The 24,022-nt window shown below is 35.8% G+C and overlaps 1 protein-coding gene across 4 annotated transcripts in view; it reads left to right on the top strand.

The window, feature by feature from the left end:
• CPEB2 (cytoplasmic polyadenylation element binding protein 2) overlaps window positions 1-24,022 on the top strand; it is a 55,144-nt gene that overhangs the window by 21,030 nt on the left and 10,092 nt on the right. Inside the window, exons 4-9 of one of the 4 annotated variants that reach the window (XM_055701278.1) lie at window positions 3,619-3,669; window positions 10,575-10,598; window positions 14,347-14,517; window positions 16,117-16,206; window positions 22,881-22,999; window positions 23,292-23,406. In XM_055701278.1, coding sequence (XP_055557253.1) covers window positions 3,619-3,669; window positions 10,575-10,598; window positions 14,347-14,517; window positions 16,117-16,206; window positions 22,881-22,999; window positions 23,292-23,406 — 570 coding nt within the window. The remainder of the gene's footprint in view (window positions 1-3,618; window positions 3,670-10,574; window positions 10,599-14,346; window positions 14,518-16,116; window positions 16,207-22,880; window positions 23,000-23,291; window positions 23,407-24,022) is intronic. The other 3 variants (XM_055701293.1, XM_055701285.1, XM_055701300.1) reach the window with 3 other exon arrangements.

Consider the following 24,022-nt stretch of genomic DNA (forward strand, 5'->3'; position numbering starts at 1 on the left):
AATTTAGTAGAGCTCTAGTTGCATAAGAAGTGCCAAACATACCTGCTTCTCCTTAGCAATACTGTTTTGAATTTAGCCATGATACATGAGATACATTATTAATTTGCTGTAATGTGATAAAGTTGCGAGTTCAGGTTGCACAGAGAAAATTTCTATAGAATGATACTTTATGATCAAGTACATTAATATTAGGCATTGTATTTGTTCCAGATAGCAACACATCTATGTATTACTAATTTATTTTTTTAAGCAGGTGGAGGCCACTGGAATTGCTAGAATATCTGTTGAACAGTTTATATGATTTTAGATTACTGACATTGAAGTAGGATACGATTAGGTAGGATTTACGGTGAGGGCAATTCTTAAAATGGTTTGGGTTTTGGGTGTTTTTTTAAATGCATGGAACAACATGCAGTGAAAATAGGTGACTAGGAAGAAATATGTGATAGGGACAAAGTGAATCATTACAAGATGGTGCTCCCATCTTCTATATTTTATATACTGGTGTTTTAAGTGAGGTTTGATATTGTATATGTCCATTTAATTAATCTGTTAAAAATAGTGTAATCTGAGTATGAGACTGATCTTGCACCCAGTTGGATGCGTAGCGTTCTGAATTTATATTGTTAAATTCAGGTGGACACCCTAGAAACACTACATTTTGCTTCAACAGATTAATCTGAGGGATGAGAATCCAAGTTAATGTACCAAATAGCAGTGATTGTATTTTGAAAAAGTGAGCAAGCCATCTACGCTAGAAGTGGTTTTAAGGTTGTAAGTCCTAATACTAGACAACGTGGTAAACACAAGTATTAAGTTCACCAGAATGCAATATTACAAAGTATGATTTCATTGAAATAACCATATAAATAAGACTTAAAAGAAGTATCAGTATAGCTGTACATGTACTGAGAACTGTGTTACTCATTTTCCTTTCTAACCTTCAAATCATTATCTGAGCCAGCAAATTCAGCTTTGTAACACAGCAAGATTGGGTTTCTTTGCGTTTGTGAATTCCTAGGTTTTATGCTGCAGTAGTGTGTCCAGCTGCCCAGTGCACTCCCTCCCCACCCCTTAATGAGGAGTGCTTAATTATTTCAACTTTATCAGTTTGGCATCTATTTTCATCATTTCAGATGCAGCTTATTTGTGAAGCTGGGGGTGGGGGGGAAATAAAAACGAAAGAATGCAAAACCGGAGTTGTAAACCCAGAATTTACTGTCTTCTGAAACAGTTTTCCTTGCCAGGTGTTGACACTCCTGGGCTTCTCTCTTCTGCTAGGCCTGTAGTAATTACAGGAAAATATATATCTTTTGGCTCTTTTGATGAATAGGAAAAGAAGATAAATGTATACAGACAGGGAGAAAGACTGTCACCACAGACTTCAGGAGGTTCAAGATGAGATAATTTCTCATGGTTTCAATTGTTAATCTAGATAGATACAGCATTCTGCTGTACAAGAAAAAGCTCATATTGTTGCGAATATTTCTGTAGCACAATATATGAACATGCTGATGACAGTAAATAATCTTGTAAAATCCTTGCTGTTAGCCAAATAAGTATTACTTTTGTAGACCAAAGAACTAAGAAGTAAAGCAAAGTGAGCAAACCAGTGGCAGCTCCCACACTGCAATTTAAGGTTGCTTTGCTCCTAATTCTTTTCCTGTTGTACCAGCAGGGCAAAATATTTGTAGTTCCAAGAAACATTAGATACAGCTGTAAATGTTTGGCGTGACAAAAATGTGGCTTATAGGTTGAAACTGGACATCTTGAAGACAAGGAATATGAAGACAGAGGCTCCTACAAAGATTTTTGTTTAGTTTAGTAACTTCCCTAAGCCTGCTCAAAAATTCTGTAGAAATTAGAGAAGACAGCCGAGTCCTTTTGGGTTGCATTCATCTTCCCTTTTCCAGGAGGCTGCCCTTGCCCTTCATCACTTTCTCCACACTTTCAAATTCCAAAGCACATAGGTCCTACCTAATCTGCAGGCGTTCTGATATCATCCATTCTTATAATGAAATCTGTGGGAGGAGAAATAGTCCATGGCTGTATGAAAATCTTTCTACCACAATGCCTGTAAATAATAAGGCTGGATAAAATATCTTAAATTATCTTAATCTTACCATTTTGAAGTTTTGAGTGTAAGAATTTATGTATGCTTTTTCTATATTTTTTTGGTTGAAAATTATCATATTGGTTTCCTAAAGGGGAAGAACAAAACTTAAACCCTATTACTCAAAGATTTTCATCAAAAAGGTGTTCTATCCAATGCCAAAGGTGTCCCTAGGGACACAGAACTACTGTTCCAAGAAGTTTCTACTTTTGCTGTTAATCACATAGGTTTACCAAGTGTAGGGGAGGGGAACCAGAGTTAGACAACCTTATATATAGATTGCTGATTTGGTCGTGGCCACCCCTCACCCCCCATCCCACCCCCGTCTTTTTTCCCCCCTGTGTTTCTTTTTAGATTGAGTGAGCCTCATTTGGGTATGACAGTGTCTTAGTAATATGTACATTTTGCAAGCCACTTGTGTATATATTCCTCTTGAAACCTGTGTCAGTTCTAAACACCCATTTTTCCTGACTGGATTCTTCTTTATGCCTCCACAAACGTTCTCTTTTCCTCCAAGAGATATAAATGTTTATGTTACAGTATTTTTTATTATACGCTTATATACTATAAGTAAGCAAGCAAGTATCTTTAAATAGCAAGATAGATGTAAATGTAGTCTTTTGCACATTAAAGCACATTTCTTCCAAACACAGCAGCTATTGTAAATGTCTCTCTAGGTCAGTGTGCACTACTGGTATGTTTGCAGCTTCCTGTAAATAGAAAAAGTCTCCTTTAATAAAAAGGAATTTGTAGTGAACAGGCACTTCAGCTGTGCATTTTAAACCATTCATTTAACTATTAAAGTATAACATGCCACCAGCGTAGTAAAATGCAATACTTTAAAAGTTCTAATGTCAGGAAATGAGGTTTTAATGTAATTTTTATTCAATATAAAATATTGAAAATGTTATTTATCATATTCTTTAGTTTTGTTAATTCTGTAGATAAACCAGTACTCTAGTTTTGCCAGGCTTACTGAAAAATATTACATACTATGGTTATATGTAATACACCAAGATACAGTCATAAATTGGTTAATAAAATTTTAATGCCTTAATTCCTATTAACATAATTTTTCTTAAATCGATTCAGTGGAGAAGTACTAAACTGTAGAAATGCCACTCTGTTAAGCAATGTGCATAGTACAGTTATTCACAGTCACTATGAAAGAGAAGAAGACTAAAGCAGTCAGCACTATTTCTGGGTGTCATGAAACAAAAAGTGGCTTTATCCTATTGAAGCTGATCCCAAAGCACACTGCAGATCTTATGACCAGAGAATTAAGGTTAAGAAGTCTGTTCTTGTCAGCTTTAACTTGGGTCAAGGGTATTGTTGGTTAATGTGCTTGGAGTTAAATATTAGCTCTTTATTTCACTTAGGCAAACTGGAAATACAGTTTATACTTAAATTCTAAGCAGTGTTTTTTTCATTTTTTTTTTCTAGCATAGTAGCTAAAACCTCTGCATTTGTTTTGTTTTGTTCTTTGGGTTTTGTTTTCTTTTAAGGTCGCTTGAGTTATCCACATCCAGGGACTGACAATCTTCTGATGTTAAATGGTAAGTATTAGTCTTATAACAGTTTCTAATTATCTCTAGCTTAGCTTAAATCTGACATGTTGGTATAAAATTATACTATTATATTCTGTTATTGAATTACTTGCCTCTAGTCTTCAACACTGATGGGACTGTTGCCATTTTTTAGAGGTGAATGGCAACAGCTAATCTTGCAACAGCTTTTCATTATATCTAGCTTATTTGAAATCTGAAATGCTCGTAATGATGCGCTATTCTTTTTTGTTCTCAAGTAAACCAGTGGCATGTTCTCCAAAGATCTGCTATAAATCTGTTATACAGAAACAGGAATTAGAAAAATGAGAAGGCTAGAAAATGCATGGTTTTCTATCTTGTGTAAATAAAGGGTGAACTAGATACTTTCTATTGCACCTGTGTGAAATAACGTTTTATTTTTGTTGGGGGTTTTGGAACTGGCTTTGTCAAATATATTTCTGACTGTGAAACATGCTGAAGTTGGAGTTCATGTTCACGTTCCTCTCCCAGTAGGTCAAACTCCATGAACATCTGCTACTCAGTGAAGGCATGAACTTTAGCCTTTGTTCAAGGCTAAAGAAGGAAGCAGAGCTTGGTAATCCATCTAAGTCAATAATAAATCAGGGGTTTCACACTGAAATGTTTTCTACATTAGGAAAAATTAGACCTATGACACAACTTCTCCAGATTGGAAAATGTGGAAGCTGTTGCACACAAAGCAACTATACTTTTGTCAGTGATTCGATGGTTCTAAATGTTAACCAGTAAAGACCTAAATATTAAAAAATACGGTTGGAATAGTTATTTCAGATTTTTAGTTCTGTGGAGCTTTTTTTTTTTTTTTTAAACTTATCCTTCTGCACAGTCATTTACAGTTGTGCAAATGGATATAAAATGCCTAATTTCCCGTGTGTAACACTGAATAAATGTTTAAAATTTTAAGGAAATTCAGGTTTAGGTTCATACCCAGTAAAGGAAAATACTGCACAATGGACATCTGAAGAATTAGATCCTTTGGTACTGAATAGCTGTTCAAGATAACAGGGTATCTTGAAAAGGGAAAATAGCCACTTAAATATTGAAATAAAATCAGTGTTTAGCCCCCACAGGCCATAATCCTGATGCTTGTACATTGAATGTTGATGTGCTTGATGTTACAACAGTTAACTGTCTGTATTTAACTGCAAGAATAAGACCTCTTATGCACCGTGGTTTGTTGAGGTGGTGTATGTGCAATTGCCGTAATCTGCTGTTAGATGGGAAGGTATTAAAAACTAAGTAATCTTACGAGGAACTGTGAAATATTTCAATGCAATCAGTGTAAGAAATTCTTACTGTTTTAATACTTTAAATGGTGAGCTTCTCCTTATAGTTTTGTATGCTAAAAGAGCATGTGGGAAGCATTGTTACTCTATGGAAAAAGGTTTTTGCTATTATCATGGACATTGGAAGCATCCATCTCAGTGGTATCAGTCTATCCTGAAAACCTTACCACAGAGCTAGAATATGCACTGAAGAGTATATTGTTTGTTATTATTACTAGTAGTTTTTACTGTAGTTTGGGAGTTAGCACTTAATTTGACAGCTTTCCTGTTTAAAAGCTTCAATATTATTTCCAGCCTTCAGTAGGTGAAATAAACATAACAATTTACGTATCTAAAATACAGGTGCTGCAACACCTAATTTTTAGGTGTGCGCTTCAGAATTTAATGTGGAGCCTTAGATAACTAAGCTCTCTGCCATGTGCTTGAAGAGTCTGATGTACTCATCAGTGCAGTCCAGTGCAATCATGTACGCTGTTCAGAGCTATTTCAAGTTGGAGTGTCTGAACTGCAGCTCCTCACAGCTCAAGAAGCTTTTGGGAAGCTCCAGCTGTTCAGACTCTGCACAACCTTTCTTTATTAGGATGAACTGAGGGGCCAAATGTGTGGTAATCAGAATTATGGCTTGAACACTTGCTGATAAAGTTGTAGACCAGTTTTCTTCTCTGCTTAAGTGGATTCAAGCTAACGCCTCTGTATCCCTGTAACTGGTGCCTCAGAGGGAGGAGTAGTGAAGAGGAGAGCTGGTAATCCAGAGACTGATTTGTCCCTTCCTTTCTCTAGTAAATGTAGCAGTCACTACAAGGAGGAGCAGGAATTCCAGACCTTTGTGAAAGAAAAGCACCAACATTTTTAAGGATCCTGGGCCCTTCTATGTGTGCACTAATACTTAAGACTAGATCATTAGCCTCACTGGATTTTAGTTAACTTGATTTTAATGGACCAGTTTTTCTGGGCCCCAGTAAGGTTCTGACATGAGCCAGGCTGGCATTCCTCAACCCTTTTAAGACTAAGCACTTCTAGATAAAACTTACTTTTAGCTAGTTCTTCCTCTTCTTAAATGATAGATCTTTTCCAGGTCATTTAAAGTGTACTTACTGAACTGTACCTAATATTAATATTTAGTTTTCATTATTTAAATTAATGAAATGAACCAAGAAAAGCTGATTTATGTGTTTTAATAAATTATATGTCTGATAATTGTATATCTGTTTCAGCTTAAGCTGTGAAAAAGCAATGCATTTTTAATGACTGTTATCTCTCAAAAGTCAAAAAGGTATACTTTGGAATGGGTTTACCTGCGTACATCTTTAATTGCCAATGTAGAACCTTCCTGTATCAAGTAACTACACAAAAGCCCAATTTGTTGAGGTGTAGGCTGTTTTTTCCCCATTATAAGGCTCCCCCCCTTTTGTAGTTTTAATGCATTGCATTTTTTTAATGGCTATTGAAACATAATTCACCATTTGATTAATTTAACAAGGGAGTATAAGACTTTCCATCTGAAAGATATTATAGCGGAATATGCTTCTGAAAAAAAAAGGTGTTTTGCTTCAAAGAGAAGTTATTAAACTTCCTGTACAGGAATTGCTAAATGAGTTTCTGTAGTCTATTAGGCATGCCAAACTTAAATGGTCATAACGATCTCTTTCAGCCTTAAAATCTATAAAGATGTGATTTCTGAACGCATCTTAATAGAACTTAGGCACCCAAATCCAATAGAATAAAATGGGAGTCGGGCACCTACCACTTTTAGTCTAGACCCTTGGGAATTTTTTGCCACAATTGTTTATGGGTTTCTTTTAAATGACAGGTATAAATGAAAAGGGCTTCAAGGCTTCATTACTTCACTGTCACTATTTGATCATTAAATCAGGAAGGCTAGTGACAAATAGTATTTTATCTTACCTTCTATCATAAATTGCATAGTTATCTTTAAATATAGAAAGCTTGCCTAGTAATTTTTCCTGTTGTATAACATAACATTTTTAATTCAGCTCAGTCTTTCAGCTGAGTTCTTCAAATACGTACATATTAGATCTCTGATACAGATTTCAAATATCTTTCTGAATATAGTAGAAATGATCCATTTGCTATCTGTGTAATAGTATTGGTCACATAATGTAGAAAGTTACATTTATATTGTCTTGATGTTAAACATGCACAAGAAGTGTTTCTGTCTCATGTTTTTATCTCTGAGCTGATTTAAATTGCAGGAAGGGGGGTATTAATTTTTTTGACAGGTTTAAGCCTTATTAGTATGCAACTTCAGGGATACAGAAACAAGGTTTTAACTAAAGGGAGCATCTTTGTTGTATATACAGCACTATTAATGTTGGAAGGTTCCAATGTTATTGAAATGAATTTTTATTTGGCATCATTATACTTCTTGCATGTGTTGCATAATGTAAATTTCTAGACTAAAAGTATCTCTTTTGTACTTTCTCACTCATCTGAAATCTTTCAGAGTGTTTGGCTAATTAAGATATCCAGCTTTATAGACTAAAAGATAGAAGAAGTATTTCTGTATGACTTACTCTTTGAACGTTTGGGAAGGAAGGAAGAAGTTTAATCTCTGCTTTTTTTGTTCTTGTAAATCAAGTGTTTGCCTACGGTGTCTGGCCTGTCCCTGAGGGCTGTCTCCCCTGCAATTATTTATCTAAACATATGCCCTAATTATGTAGATGTATATATTCAATACATATATATTAAAAAACTGTATGTATATCTGAATCTACAGGTAAATATATAATGTGCATATTTATACAGACTGCATGCTCTATACAGAAGCATATGTGCTCCGAAAGGCATAAAACATGTGTGTTCTTTTAATAAATACAGAAATATTTCTAATTGAATCTAGTATCTTCAGAAAGAATCTCCTTGCTTACAATGTACTAAAAGTTTGATTCAGTGGAACTTTTCACAAGTAGTATCTGGCCTTTGAAAGAAAGTTTATAAATATATATATATGTGTATGTATGGAATACAAAGGGATTAAAAAACTGAAGTTCCATGAAGATAGGATATGTTTGCTTAAACATTTTTAGCAACAGTTAAGACTTTGCACTTACTGTTATTAGGACTTACCTGTAATATAACCACTGTGGTCTTAAAAGTCTGGATAAAAATAGCAAAAAACCCTGAGTTTTGCAAAACCATGTATTTTGGTTTTTATGACCTACTGGTTGTCTAAAAGTGGGATCATATTTTTCTAGATGCAAAGTGACAGAAAATCCTTGCCCAAATGAGTTTGCAATCTAAATGGACAAGACTGATAAATATCAGGGATGGGGGTTTGCTGTACAAGTAAAGTAAACAATGTGACAACATCAAGTACAGCCATTATCCCATTTTTTATGATTTCTTTGTTTTGCTGAAGCAAAGAATACACAGGTAACTTTGGTACGTCATTGTCATTTCTATATTTATAATACACTGCAGCAGCTACCCTTTTAAGCTGAATTGCATTGGGGGTTTTTTAGCATTTCAGTAATCCCTTTCTGTTTCTCCTTCAAATTACTTTTGTATATTTTTAAATGCACAAATAAAAGCAGTTCAGGTGTTCTGTAATAAATTATTTTTATGTGTATCAGCTTGTCCTAACTATTAAAATACAAGAAAATAGCTGAGCCGGTTTGGTGGGCAGAAAAGAGCAGAAGTGGCAAAAGATAAGGAAAATTACTAAGGTTATGCCAAAAGATGCTTATTAATATGCATCTGTGTGTTACTTTTCTGAGAGAGAACACAGCACTGCAGTTACTGTTTGGGGTGTGGTGCACTTGACCTTTCCCTGGTTACTCTTGTTTTATTTCTGGAAGACAAAAAAAAAAAAAAAGTCATACGGGGGTTAGACAACAGCTTAGTGACACTACCGGTAATGCTATGTGGAAGTCACATGGGCCAAGAGTCAGAAAGGATTTGTACATGCTGCGACGCTGATGTAGAGCTGTGTGCCTTGTGCCTGGCTTCAGGGGTAAACGAGTCTGAAGTTTGGCATTGGTCTCTCCATGCAACTGCAACGGCAACTAATGAGCAAGCTAATCGCACAGAAGACTGTTATGTTTTGGTTTGGGAAATCCGAATTTAGGTTTTCCTACTTGGTTAGACACCAAGGTCCGTTTCCAAAAGCAGGGTTTTCTGTTTTGGCTTACTAGCAGAAAGAGGATCTGAAAAACTTTAAGCCAAAGATTGTCCTCGTCAATAGTTATTCTTTCAGATGAAAGCAAATAATTTTGAAAGGGATTTCAATGGAAGTCGGATAGGAATATGATGACTGTTGTGTAAAAAATCAACAGTTTTAAGGGAGAAAAAACAAGGAGAGAGATTTTCAGAATTCTGTAAGCAGTCCAATGAATTCCTAGTAGGAAGGGGTCAAGATAACAAAGGGGGGAAAAAAAGCCATTGTACTGACTCAAAATTTTGAAAAACCCTGTGCAAATAGGAGGTACCAGGGTGTAAGTATTTAATAATATAAGAACAGAACAGCAAAGGACATTAATGAATCACTGAATTTATGAGCCTGTGTATGTTTCAATGTCCCAGAACCACATTCACTTTTTAAGGGACATGTATGTGTGGAGTACTAATAAAATCAAAACAGTGATGCCAACAAACAGCAATCTTTGTTTATAACTGTTGCTGTAACATCATGGTTTACAGTGGTATTTTCTATTTGGATATTTAACTACAGTGCTGTAATGATGATAGTAATCTTTCTGAGATACGACGTCTGTAAAACAGGAACAGAAAATACTTTGTGGAAATGTAACTAAGAAATTACACACAGCTTAATAGTTTTTGTATTAGTAATCTGTCTATTTTTAGTTTCCTAGCTTTCAGGCAGAGAAGCAATCAGTATGATCTTCTGAACTGTAGCTATAACCGTGATTTCCTTAAAAATCTTGCAAAACTCAGAAGTTAAGAAAATCTTGGATTTACTTGCAGTCTGTCAGAAATTGTTGCTTTGCCTTTGTGCAGTGTTTTTGATACAATGCTGTTTCTTGTGACTTGTGCCCTGATTTTGTTTGCTACCACAAGGAGTCTTTTGTTTCAAACAAAACCTTGTGGTTAATTTTCTGCTAGGTCTTTTCATGAAAAAGGGAGGTCACGGCTTATAGCATTTGTATTGACACTGCAAAGGACTGTACAAACTGTTCCATGGACCAGGATGTTTCTGTGATTAATTTAACACTTGCTACGTGCTTTTTAAAGTAATATTTTCCTTTTTACCATTTCATTACCCTGTGTGTTATTTAGGCACTTGTGTAAGATATGGATCACATTTGTGAGGATGAATTACAATGATACTATAATTTATGCATCCCTAATTAACATGAAGTTAAGATCAAGTATAAAGACATGTTGAAATATGTTCTTTACAGCTGGTGCTAATGTCAAATTAGTGTAAAATAGTATGGTAAAGTGAGACTTTAGTTTAATGCATTTTCATCTACAATTATCAGTAGCAAGTACCGATGCAGATTTTTACTTACCGCTTACCCACATAGTTCTTTGTATCTTAAATATTTTAGCATGTGGGCATGATACAGTTATTTGACATTTTACAATTTGTCCTTTGTTTGCATGCAGCGAGGAGTTATGGGCGAAGACGAGGTAATTCACTTCTGTTTGTTACAGTACAATTAATTCTGATTGAGCTGTTACTGATCGTTATGATTAATTAATCCAGATTGTTGATTGTAAACACTTATCTGTATGTTGTCTTAGTTTGGGGAAGATGGAGGGGGTGAGGGAAGGAGGGCTGCAGTCTGGATTGTTAGGAGCATTGATCTCTTTCAGGAGTTTGAATTACAAATCCTTTAATCAGTTAAAACACTGTAGTTCTAATCATAATTTAGCTCATGCTAGTGGCTACTGCTAGCAGTCGTTGCTTCCTTTAAAAATACACAGTTTGCTCATTGTTCTAACTCTCTTTTGCTTCTGTAGAAGTGGTAGTGTACAGAGTAAAAACTAAAAGCCTTCCATAAACTTAGCAAGAAATGTGATAGACAATTCTTAGTAAACAGATTTTTGTAGTATAAGCCAATATATGCTCACTGACCTTGGAAAAGCTATAGTGATGTAACTATAGGAGGATGTGACCTGCAGTTGTTACAAAGACCATGTAAATTGTGCATCAAAAACATCAAGGTCTTTGATAGCTTGCAGTATTCACAACATACACATAAGTTCATGCGTGTCTCTCTTGATCTTGGTTCATAATTGATTGCTTGGTAGCCCTGATGTAAAGAGGAATGATGATCTAGACATGGCCAATGTATGTAACAGTACAATTGTGTTTTGACAGTTCCTGGCAGATTCTGCCTAAATCTTTGCATTGTCATAAACCAAAAAGAAACAAGTGTTTGAAAGGGCTTATCCTTTTAATTCACAGTCATTGGGAGAAATGTAGAAAGCCTAGCAAATTACATCTTTGCTATATTCATCTGAGAGATGTTTAGAAGTGAAGAGGAGGGAGAAGAAAATACTAGGAGTCACATAGAGCATGTTACTCTAAATGTGTTAATCCATTGTCTTCTGTGTCATTTTAGCTCTCTGAGGAGCTACAGTGCTTTTGGCAAACCTTTACTCCATTGAAGTAAAACTGGTCTCTCTGGTATTACTTCAGAATATGTTCTGATAATTTAATTTGTACTGGGAAAACCACCTTAGATTCTTGTTGTTCTTAGATTTTTAACATTGGTCTGTGGGTGAAAAATCAGTTATTCTGAGGATTATTCTTTGATGATTTTTCCTCTATATACTTGTGTATATTGTAAGTTGGAATTGTCTGAGTACTTTTAGCGAAACACAAAAATGTCATTTTTGTGGTCTGAACTGACATCTCCCTTAAGTATAAATTGCATGTTGTTTTTTAAAAAATGAGAATAAAACCTAACCACGCCACACATGCTTGAATGCTTTTATGGCAATATTCTGATGCCAACAGGTTTATTAAAATTGGCATGGTTTTAAGTCATTTTTTTTCCTGCAGTATAGAGACTTGAAGAGGTAAAGAGCAAATCTGTGTGCTTTTTTATAAAGATAACCCAGCTAAATTAGTCATTTTAGATTTAAGATGTTAAGAATAGCTCACAATATATTAGTGAAAAATCCTTAAAATTTCCACTTTTGCCCCTTCCTACGAGTTCCTCCAATCTGAGTTTTATTTCTTCCTTTAGCCACTTTTTCCTTTCACTGGCACTACTATAACAGCTCCATCTTCATCATCATTCACATCAGTAATTTTTTATGTCCCCCTTTCTTGATAGTGTAACCAGATCTTCCCAATTCTTATATATATCTTTAAGATCTCATCATTCATATTAGTCTTCATAACTGAAACTCACATCCACATTACTCAGCTGCGGTAGTCTTCATAGCATGATCTTGTTCCTCTTGTGTCTAAATAGATGATTTACAAGAAGAATCTGCCTGGTCGCTTTTTCCAACTGTGTTACCTTACTGTTTCTCCCTTGTTTCCTCACTTTTCTGCCCACTGAGCACCAGCTACATGCTTCCATTTCTGAAGGCCACTCTACTGATGTGTTATCTAGCTGTTGAATGTATCTTTATGATGGCAAAGAAGGATGCTGTCACTTGCTCCACACTAGTCATATTCTCAAATATGCATATCACCATTCGTAATGGCAAGGAGGAGCCTGCTGCAGTTTTGTGCATTTGCTGTACTCCTACTTAAGACATAAATGGGAAATGTCACCATAAAGGTGTTGTGGTTACAGTCTTTGTTAATTAGTACAGTCCTTTGGTCCTGCTTTTAATTTTGTGATCTTCATGACATTTTATTACGTTTGGTTGTTTTCCATCATCTTACTTGGTAGTTTTGTTGTACGATATTTTCATTATGGATTTAGGTACCAAATCAGGGTCATTAGACATCACCACAGCACAGTTCGTTGCTCATGATGCTTGCTGTTTGCTCTCCAGCCTTGTCTTTAAGCATTTGATTCTCAGGTGGTCTTCTGGAAGTGAATGGCTTGCATACTGTTATCACCCCTAGCTGATAAACACAATGTCTGCAGGTGTTCCTGCAGGTGTTCCCTGGTAGTGTTCCTCTGAGAGGGGACAGAAGTTAGAGACTGCAGTATGGCTTACAGCTAAGGTACTGCAGGCTCAGCTGTCAGGGACCTACTGCTCCTACGTACATATTTGTAGTGGGTAAATCTGGAAGAAGTTGGCTTTTGGAGGTGGAAAATTAACTTGCTTCCCAAAAGTGTGCTAGGTTGTCTTTTGGCTTTGTCTGCTTGCTTTTTTGGAAAACAGTTGAATTAAAATAGCTATTTAAAAAATGAGTGAGAGAAACGGGAAATTGCACTTCAGAAGAAACGGTGATGTGGGGTATTTATTTTGCCTCACAAAGCTGTTTCTTTTGGGACTATTTGCAGTTAAAATACTGACTTCGAATTTGAAACTGTAATTAATTTTTGCTAATCTAAAGCAGTGAAAGTATGAATAAGCATATCCAGGCCTTCTGAGTGTCTTTGTTTTGGAGTTCTCTAAAATTTGTAAATATTAAATAGGGGGGAAATAATTGGGACAGAATTACCACAGTTTTACCCCCACACACTATCTATACATCTGCTTTGATCAGTTTGCATTTGCAAAGCCATCCTGTAAACTTTTGAGATTTTACATGTGCTTTTCAGGGTAATTATAGTCTTACTGTAGATTGCTACATGTTAGGAACCACCACAAGGCTTCCTGCCACAATGGGTGAATTTGAGAGCAAGAAGGGTAAATAAGCACTGTGAATCATTTTTCAAGTGTCACAATTTGCATATTTATTAAAATTCTCTTTTGCTTTCTTAGAAATTAAATCCATTCTTACATTATCAACTTCAGATACCTTTAAAAGAAATGAAAAAACATACCTGTTTGAAGCTTCTTACCGTGTACATGTTTTTTCTGTTTCCCTCTGTTCAATTAAAGTGTAAGAGTTTTAGACATGCACTAGTCATTCAGGTGATAGAAGTTACCAATTTAACTTGAAGCTAATGAAAGTCATTTAAGAAGCCCTTAATACGTTCTCTTCACAAATAAGACCCTTTATTTAAAAACAAATTACTACTTTCCTACTGGATGCAGCAGAGTAACTACAGTATAATGTAGTGTGAATTAGTATGCTTACAGTGATGTCGGCTTGCAATCTTGAATTTCCTTTTTGAAATCTTAATACGTTTTTCATTTTCTTAGCTTTTCTTTAAACTAATGTGTACTTTTCTAATATCTTGATATTTTCATTTTTACTTTCCAGACTGATATTCCCCCATACCCCAATACTGCGTAGCCATCTACTGCCACAAAATTATTTTAATGTGTAATATTATCTTTTATTTTTAAGGCCGTTCTTCCCTCTTCCCAATAGATGATGGTTTGCTGGACGATGGTCATAGTGATCAAGTTGGAGTCTTGAATTCACCTACCTGCTATTCAGCTCATCAGAATGGAGAAAGAATTGAGCGTTTTTCCCGGAAAGTGTTTGTTGGAGGTCTTCCACCAGATATTGATGAAGGTGAGCTGCCTGAAAACTTAGGAAACTGAGTTTGGAGGGAGGGAGAAGGATTTTGAAAAACCTAAATGAAGTCGTAGGAATAATCCACCCAGCAAAACAATGTTGTGGTGTAAAAAGCTACAACTGCTGTATTTTTAATAAGAGTTGAGGGATATGTTGAGCTTAATATCATTTGATGTAATCCATCTCTTCTGGTTTTGAGATGGTTCAGTTGTCTCCGATTCTGCATTTGCACATTGTAGAGTTGCATGTGATGCCTGGAATTTGTGCTCCTGCTTAGCTTGCGTATTCCTTTCAAATACATTTTAGCCTTCCATAGTGTCCGCTATCTGTGTCTGCTTTTTCTGTATTCGCAGAAAACTTACATTCATACTTGAATTTTAGATTCTGTTTTACTGCTATCTGAAGATCTCAGAAGTGGTTTAGAAAGGTTAATATTATTCCTGTTCATAAATAGAGGAACTAGGGCAGAGGAAGGTCAAGTGGCAGAGCGCTCTGTGATGCATTGAACTTAAAATGTGCCACAGAAGCTTGGATTGTTATGTGATGCGGTTGGAATAGCTTTGTACAATAGTGCTGATTTGAAGTAATTATTCTGTTTAGTATTGGGTTTCTCCTGCGCAGATAAATGTAAATTACATGCTAGCTTTGTAATGTAAACAGAACTCCCCTTACGAAGTTCATTGTAATCGTAGAGTAACTTGCAAACCAAATAACCTGACTGTGGTTAATTAACCTTCAGACATGGAAAGACCATGTTTTGGTTTCATCTTCATTGTGATGCTCTCCTGCAATGTACTTAAGGAGTATATTTTGATATACTTCAACTTTTTTTGATGCTCTTTAGCTTCTAATTCAAATGTGCACTGTTGCCCTTAATACAAATATATTTTCCCTCTCCCCTGCCTGCTTACATGCTGACGGCAGGATGAGACTGAAAGGAATGGAGCATATTTGTGTCTGGTGAATTATTGCTCTTGTAGATTTTAGAGTGGTTTAATTTTTTCCTCATGGCCAAGGTTCTTACAGTCAGCGACAGGAAGGAAAGTAGCTGGGATAGAAAGACATCACAAAGTTGTGCATAGAGCATAGCAGATCTTGCAACAGCACTATTTATGGTTATGTTAGAACCACCTCTAAATAGGCAATTTTAAGTTTCTGTGCATGGTATCTGCTGGAAACTGCTAGCATGATAATCATGGTGGCATATATTATATGAGTACCTACCTACAAAGCTTTGAACTGTACATCACTAAACAGAAAACTGTTTTGATTTTATTCAAAACTGATTCTGAATTTTAAGGAACCACACCAGATTTTACCACTGCCTATAGCTACCCATATGCTTCCGCAATGTTCCTGTTATTAAGCAATAAAAAACAAATGTAGACTTAAAATAATCAGAAATATATTGCATAAGTATTAACGCTTTGGAAGATGTGTCTATTTAAGTTTTTTGTTTATGAAAGTTGGAAATTTTGTTAATTTCTTTTTTCCATGAAATGTTAGCCATTGCTAGAAACAAAGATCTTTGCTTGGTAGTACTTTTTCATTAAGTTGTGTCATTTATTTTAATTGCAACTATTGTACCTCTTTTAGATGAAATTACTGCTAGCTTCAGACGATTTGGGCCTTTGGTAGTAGACTGGCCTCACAAAGCAGAAAGCAAGTCCTATTTTCCACCAAAAGGTAAGAGAGTTGAAAGGTTTTGACCTGGCATGGAATGCAAATCTTATGCTGGGAAACTGTCTCATCGTTTTCCAATGGGTATAATTTACAGTCCCCGTGAACAGTTGATTCTACAGTTTCAATGCAGGTTCAGACATGGTTCCTTTACATACCAAGTCTAAACCCTGAGAGTGTTGTTTCAGTATTGTGCCTGGTTCAGGGCAGGACTCCTGAAGGATCTTCCATATTCTGATTTCCCATCTATCAGATCAGTGTTACATAGTAATATGTGTCATTAATCCAAAGGTCTGTATTTTCATTTATGTCTAGTTTCCAAAACTGAAATTTGGTCAAATGTTTAAGACTAAATCTTAGACAAAAATTTTCTAATAATCCAATTAATAAATCTAAATAAAAATTTAGATAGGAAGTTACAGGCAGGATTCAGAAGAATATATTTGGTTATCTCTTCAAGATAATCAATGTTATGTTTATTTCAGTTTTGTAATGTGAACTTTCTCTTGAAGCACTAATCTTTTTTGATAAATTATTAAATACTGATTTTTAACTATTTCTAGTGTTGCTGTTAGACTAGATTTTTTTTAATAACAGTTACAAAATGTTGGAAAAGCCATTCAGTAGATTAAGTAATTAAATTATGTAGCATAGCTCCGTACATGTACAATAACATATTGGTACATCTAAAATAAATGCAAAAACCTGATCCATATATGAAAGCAATGCAGAGATTACTCATTTTGTAGAGAATGCAGCAATTCCTTCCTTCCCTGGATGTGACAAATGTAGTTATAGTGCCTTTATAAACTGATTGTGATTTATAAACTGATGTATTTATGTGATCATCTATGCTGGGGGAAAAAACAGGATTATTATCCTGGATGGGCCCTCTAAAGAGTGGGAAATGGAACTGAAAGTATTTGTATAGTATTTATTAACACTACATGGAAATTCTAAGACAAACAAAGAGACTTTGGCTTCTTTGATTGTCAGCATGATACACAAAGCTGCTGTCAAGTTAAATTTGATTATCCTAAGCAGTTTATCTCTCCATAAATTACCAAGAGAAATTATTGAAGAACTGTTTCAGGAAGATGCATCTTGCAGAGTCTGTGATGAATGTATAGAGGAAGATGTAATATATTCTTACCTGAAAGGAACGGATTCTGGCATTCATTTCCAAGGAGATAGTCCTGTCTCAGCATCCGAATGTCTTAAGGATGTGTTTCCAGACTTCCTCATTTGTTAAAGCTTTTTGATAACCAAATATTTATAATTAACACAATAAAAAAAAAAATGTAAACAGAGCTTCTTAAAAGCAGGGAATACAAATAGAAGAACTCCATTCTGTTGATCTAATTAATGCAGGAAACACTTATGAAGTGTTGATTTCCCATGATTAACTTAGCCTTATTTGAAACTTCATAGCACTTACTGTTCTTCAGTGTTAAAACTTCATTCTAATTTTCGGTTTAATACATTATTCAATATCATTTTGTAATGTAGCATAACACATTTAAAATACAATGTAGGTTTCTCCTTGTAGATACTCTGGAAACAGAGGTCACCATTAACTGTTGAATATTACTGTGTTTATATCTGCTTTTTTCAGTGCAATAGATATGCCCTATGATTATTTTGTAGAAGAATTTCTTAAAAATTTGTCTTCAAGTATGACTTGCATGTGCAGGCAAAAGCCATGTATACATAAATTATGTCTGAAACTGCTAAAGGTAGGATAAATACTGAGAAGGCTTTGAGGTTGATCACTAATTAGCAATTTAGAAATATATACTATATTAGCCCAAGGAGTTCTTTAATTATTTTTCATCTTAATTTCCTAGTTTGTTACTGTGCGTGGAGTCAATTCAGCATATACATTTTTGTTTGTTCAGTTGCATTAGATATTTGACATAGTATTACTTTCCAAAGACTGCAGAATCATTCAGTTCTGAACTGATTTACATAAGTCTTCTCTGTGGTGAAGAGATACAGTCTGCTTGGGTTTTTTTCAGTCTTGTTCCATTTTCTAGGCTGTGGTTACTTCCAGGCTCTCTGCTTACAGAAAGTCCTGAGGGAAGGCCGAGTTCATAATAAGCATTTCCTTGCTTGAAGAAATGCAAAAAATGTCCTGATCCATCAAGGCTGGCTGCCTCCTGAGAAAAACCAACTGCTTGTTCTTAAATAATTACATTTTGTGTTGGTTCACCACAAAGGCCCAAAGAAAACAAGAATCTTAAAAACTTCAGACTGATCTTACAAGGAAACTGTTCTGAAGCAGAAAAAAAAATTATTCTGTGAGATCAAAGTACAAAGTCTGTAAGCGATCTGCCAGCTGTAATGGAGAATTCCTTCCTTTCTGACTTGCCACTGTTTATCATAGCTCCTGTTACTACGTAGTTGGCAAATAAGTATTTATGGAACAATACAGATGTCCAAAGCAAGTCGCTGAGGTGAGGACTCTGTATGATAACGAAACTCTCAAAGAAATGGTGCTATGAGGATATGCAAACCCAAAGAAGGCCTTTTAAAATATGCCCGGTTGTTTTGTGTGCTCTGTACTATTTATAGTCCGTATCAAACAGAGGATAATCTGATTTAAAGAGGACAGTATCTACAGCCTCTTCTAATCATCTGGGTGTTTCTCTTGCCTTCTGTCACAGCAGTAGTGCAGTAGCTTCATTTATTCAAGGTTCTTAACTGCTAATTTAGAACTGACTGATAAAATCAGGTTGAAAATGTTCTGTTTCTAGTTTAAGAAGCAAAACCCCAGATCCATACAAGTTCTGTTTAACTTGTTACCAGCTTAGATGATCACACTGGGTAGGATTGAACTCTGGATTCAGTCAAGTAACTGTAGGTGTCTTCATGTGTGATTAGTGTCTTAAGCTTCCTTTAATCAATGGGAATCTGGCCAATACAGTCAGTGGAGTATAGAGGGCTGTTCAGGTCACCGTAACATAACATAAGCACACTGAGCTTGATTCATTTACCCAAACTGAGGATATCTAAAAGATTCACGCAGGTCTCACGGATGTGGCGTGGTACTTATTGAAGCCCCACACCTTTCTGGAGCATCAGCTGAAGGTTAGGCAAACTCCTACAGAGGATAAATGGTGCTAGACACCTCCATGTTCCCACTTGGTCAGCTGAGTAACCGTCCGGTCACCACTGACTACATTAGCTGGATCTCTGTGCTACAGTAGGAGCTTTAACACAGTCACTGCAGAAATACAGAAACAGGTGTTTGGATGTCGAAGTGAATCCTCACTCAAAAGTGCCTGAGCTAACAGCTACATTGCAATTGGATCAGCCTGCATTTTTTCAGTTCAGGTGTATTTTGGAGTTAATTCTCCATCAATGAGGACTGAACTGAACAAATGAAAGATTATGTTTTAAAGATTAAATTTAATTAACATGGTGATTAAATTTCTTTAAAGGGGAATAGATGAAATGTTGGTTGCCCTTCCCAAATGTGAATTATTCCCATCATAAAATACAGATCTGTTGCCTGTATTAAGCTGTGGTTTACATGGATTCTTTCTGATTTAAGCTGAGGTGTAGCATTCTGTGGGCAAGAACTGCACTGTACTGAGGCCATTTAGTCTCCTCTGGGGAGAGTCTGTCAGAACAGTACAGGAACCAGCCCTAAAACAAAATACAGCTGTACTGACTGGCATAGGCAGTGCTATGCTGGCTTGCACTGATTTTTCTTGACTTCTTCTCTAAGCCACTAGCAATAGGAGTTAACTGGAGTTTGACAGGATTTAAGGACGCTCCCTGATTTCTACACAGAGAATGCATAGCAGAAGCAGCCTCCTTTCTGGTAAACTTCCATATTACTGTGAAATAAAGACATTATACCTTGTTCAGAAAATCATGTTAGCTACCGTTGTGAATGCAGTCTAGAATGCTTTGCTTTTGATTTTATTTCTATATGTAATAAATAGAAAAACTGAAAAAGTTTAATTTGGTAATATAGCTAGGACCCTTCAAACTTACTTGATGGGCTTTCTGTTTACAGTGCTGACCCAATACGTTAAAAAAGAAAAAAATATCTAATTTCTTGGTCTTTTTTCATTAAGACAGCTGTCAGCTGAGAGTAAGGATGACTATAACCAGTACAGTATCTTTAGATACCAGCAAATGTAGTTCTAAAGCCAATTATCATCTCCAGAAATATTTGTTTATTACTTGATGTAATTTTCTGAGGACATGTATTATCAGAATCACCCACACTGGTTGCCTTTGAAAATTGGGGTATTAGTAATAGTTCCAGTGTTACACAGAGGAATTAGTCAAGTGATAAACACTAACAGCAGTTACCTAAACTTTGGCTCACACAAGAGGCATAAATTCTGGTAGAGGTGCACATGAACAGGAAATTTTTGTAAATCTGTGTTTCATCTAATATTTACCTTGTGAATATGCACAAAATGTTCAAGCTTTGTCTCTTGACATGTAATACCTGATCATGACCTGCTACTGTTGGTTGTACCTATGACCCAAAAGTATGAAGCAGCCTCCTTCAAAGAAAACTACTAGAGTAGCTTTATTTTTCTGTTGCAAACAGACTTGCGTTGCTGTTGGGTGTGAAGCTCTTAGAATCAAATGACTGATGTGGTACATCAAAAAACCAAGAAAATAGGGAGTTAAGCTGTTTTGTAGTACAGTAAAACACATCCTACACTTCACCTACATCCCCGCCATGTTTCACTGTGACTTGTACTTTCTATCACACGTGATAATTAGTTCAGTACTAACCCAAAAAGACTAGCTGGGCTCTCGATCTTTTTCATGATACATGATTTACCACCACTGTACTAGCTTTGCAGATGTTAAACATCCACAGTAGTTCATGAGTTATGGATGTTGAGGTGAAAAATAATCCAATAAAAGCATATATTGAGAAAGCAGAAGGGAGCAAGAATAAAGTTTGTGCCTAGCTACAGTAACAAGAAGAGCCCTGATTTAGGATGTCTAAATGAAATACATAAGATAAGAGTGTAGTTTGCCTTTGCAAGCACTTTCTCACTGATGAATATAGGCTGGTTGCCTATGTAACTGCTGTTCTTTGGAGAAGTCTGTGGCTAATGTGTAATTGATTTGTGCCAGAAAACGCACCCTGGTCCAGAGCAAGTGATGGAGATTGGTTTGTATGCAGACTGTGCAAGTCAAACGTTCTTTGGAAGGGATTGTCTGTCTCTGTATATGGCTATAATATGTGGGTATGGCTATAAAATGTGGGACCTGAGCGAATTATCTTCTGTAGCCCGTTTTCTTCACCAGGAGAACTGGTTATCTTCCTACAGGATAGACTTGGGGAGAAAACTAGAATGCATTGTAAATAAATCATCAAAGGACCAGAGGTGTGGAGCAAAACTACAGCCAGACCAAATTTTGCATGGGTAACACCTGGATTTTAAATTCCAAGATAAATACTGAAAGTTATTCCCTTAAAACAGATTTTGAATCTAAATAATTACTGATGAAGCTTACATTAAACAGATTGTCACTAAAAAAAAATATTGTTCAGCAACGAAAAATGGACTTCACAAGGAAATGCTTCAGCCCAAGCCCAAAGATTCCCTAAGGCATATTTATTCAGAAACTAAATTAAATTTACATAAAAATATAGAATATGTAAAACCTTGTCATGTATCCCTTGTAGAAAGATGTGATAGGACTATGGTATGAAGGGTAAGAAATGAGGTACAAGTTATTAGAAAGACCAGTATAGGCCTTAAATCTCACTTTTGTTCCCATATATCTAAAATCAGTCATGTATTTGTTTCTCTAAACTTACATTCTTCTTAACACATTAGTTCTTTAATGCTTTTCAAGGTGTACCCTGCCATCTTTGCCTTGATGACGTACACTGTCTGCCTGCAATAAGAAATCGCAGTGGTTACCTAGGTTCTCTCAGAAATACAGTATCATTTCCAAAGGCTTGGTAAGGCAGCCATGCTCCCTCTGGCCAAGCCCACTCTGGAGCAGCTGCTTCAGCATTTATTTTTCCATCCAAGTAATAAAACATAACTTTGTGTGACAATTCCACACTTGGTAGTAATCTCAGAAAGAAATGTGGATTTACAGTCCTTTTAAAGTTCGTTTTAGAATACAACACTAATTGTGCTATCGAGCACCTGTAAAGTAACAAATTTTGTATATGTCATTATACTGTAACGGCCAAAGTATTCCAACGTGAGGTTCTTTGTCTTTCTGGCTGTTTGTTTTTACTGTAGCATTAAATAAGCATTTTCATTCCTATTTTTGTAGTGTTTGAGAGGTTTGCTGGGTCACTTATGTAACAAAGTACTTTGATCTAATCTCTAGAATAGAGATTAGTCCTTTGTGCCAAGTCGGATTTTCATTGTATAATATCTGTTACTGCCAATGAATTATGTTCAGCCTAGACTCCCAATATATGATACATCAGACATACTTGTTTTTATTTGGTTATTAGTCTCTTTTGACACTTATTTTAAGGATAGAAGTTGTGTTGACCATGGCAAGGTAGTACATAATCAAAGATGATGACTAATAACAAAGAATTGGTTTGCCTTTCTTTTACTTTTAGAGTAAACACATTTTTATCGAAAAGTCGCTGGCAAAGATGATTAAGAAAAATAAAGATAAAGAGAAAAAATGTCAGTTGGTTTGGCTTTTATTTCCAGGATATGCGTTCCTCCTGTTCCAAGAAGAGAGTTCTGTTCAGGCCCTGATTGATGCCTGCATTGAAGAGGATGGAAAGCTCTATCTATGTGTTTCCAGTCCTACTATTAAGGACAAGCCAGTAAGTAAACAGTAGATGGCCTGCAGGCTATAGCTGCCATCTGTCTAAAGCTGCATTTGAAATGATGACGATGAAAATAATCAAAAGCAAACTACCATTGGCAGAGCTCAACATCTGGAATAGTTGAATGATTTTAAAATTGTAATGTTTTGACTTAATAGGTTTAAAACAGAGCACCTAGACATGCTAAGCTAATGGGGTTATGACTGACAGTTTATATAAGCTGATAAACATATATCCACTTTGTAGCAAAACTTAAAGTAGCATACTGTTTCCTTTCCCAATTTAATAGGTTCAGATCCGCCCCTGGAATCTAAGTGATAGCGACTTTGTGATGGATGGTTCCCAGCCGCTTGATCCTCGAAAAACAATTTTTGTTGGAGGAGTCCCTAGACCATTAAGAGCTGGTGAGTGTAATCTGTGGCTATTTTTAAAAGTAGAAGGTTACTAAAAATAATTTAAACCATGCATTCTTTTATATAGTTATGTATGGATAGCTATAAATATATACATATAAAAATACATGACTGTCATGATAGTTATAACCACAGTGCAGTATTTGTGTATTCTTACATTTCTCTAATAACGGTTTTCATCTGGCTTTGCCCATCAGTCACTACTGTTCATCACTGGGATTTACTGGAAACTGTTACATGTCTAAAGCTGTAGAAAAGATTTTGATCATGTTAGAAAAATTGTAGTGTAAACCACGTTACTGAAGAGTTTGTTTTCAAAATAAGGCTATGAAAACCTCAGCCTCTCTGCCATGCTCCATGAGTATGTGGAGCTCTATTTGTACTTGCTTTAGCTACTGTTTTTGGTAATTGTGTGTTAGCTACTATTCTACTACTCTCAGGTTGCAGTTGCTTTTGCCAGTATGGACAAAGCAAAAACATAGATGATGGAGTACTTGAAGGAGTAGAAATAGGGTGGAAAAGGAACAAATTTGGAGAGGTAGCACAGTCAGTATGGCACAACACTGTATGAGATTGCAGGACTCTTTCTAGACTTGTTGGAGTGCAT

This window comes from Falco cherrug, chromosome 1, assembly GCF_023634085.1.
Source record: "Falco cherrug isolate bFalChe1 chromosome 1, bFalChe1.pri, whole genome shotgun sequence".
Lineage (NCBI taxonomy): Eukaryota > Metazoa > Chordata > Aves > Falconiformes > Falconidae > Falco > Falco cherrug.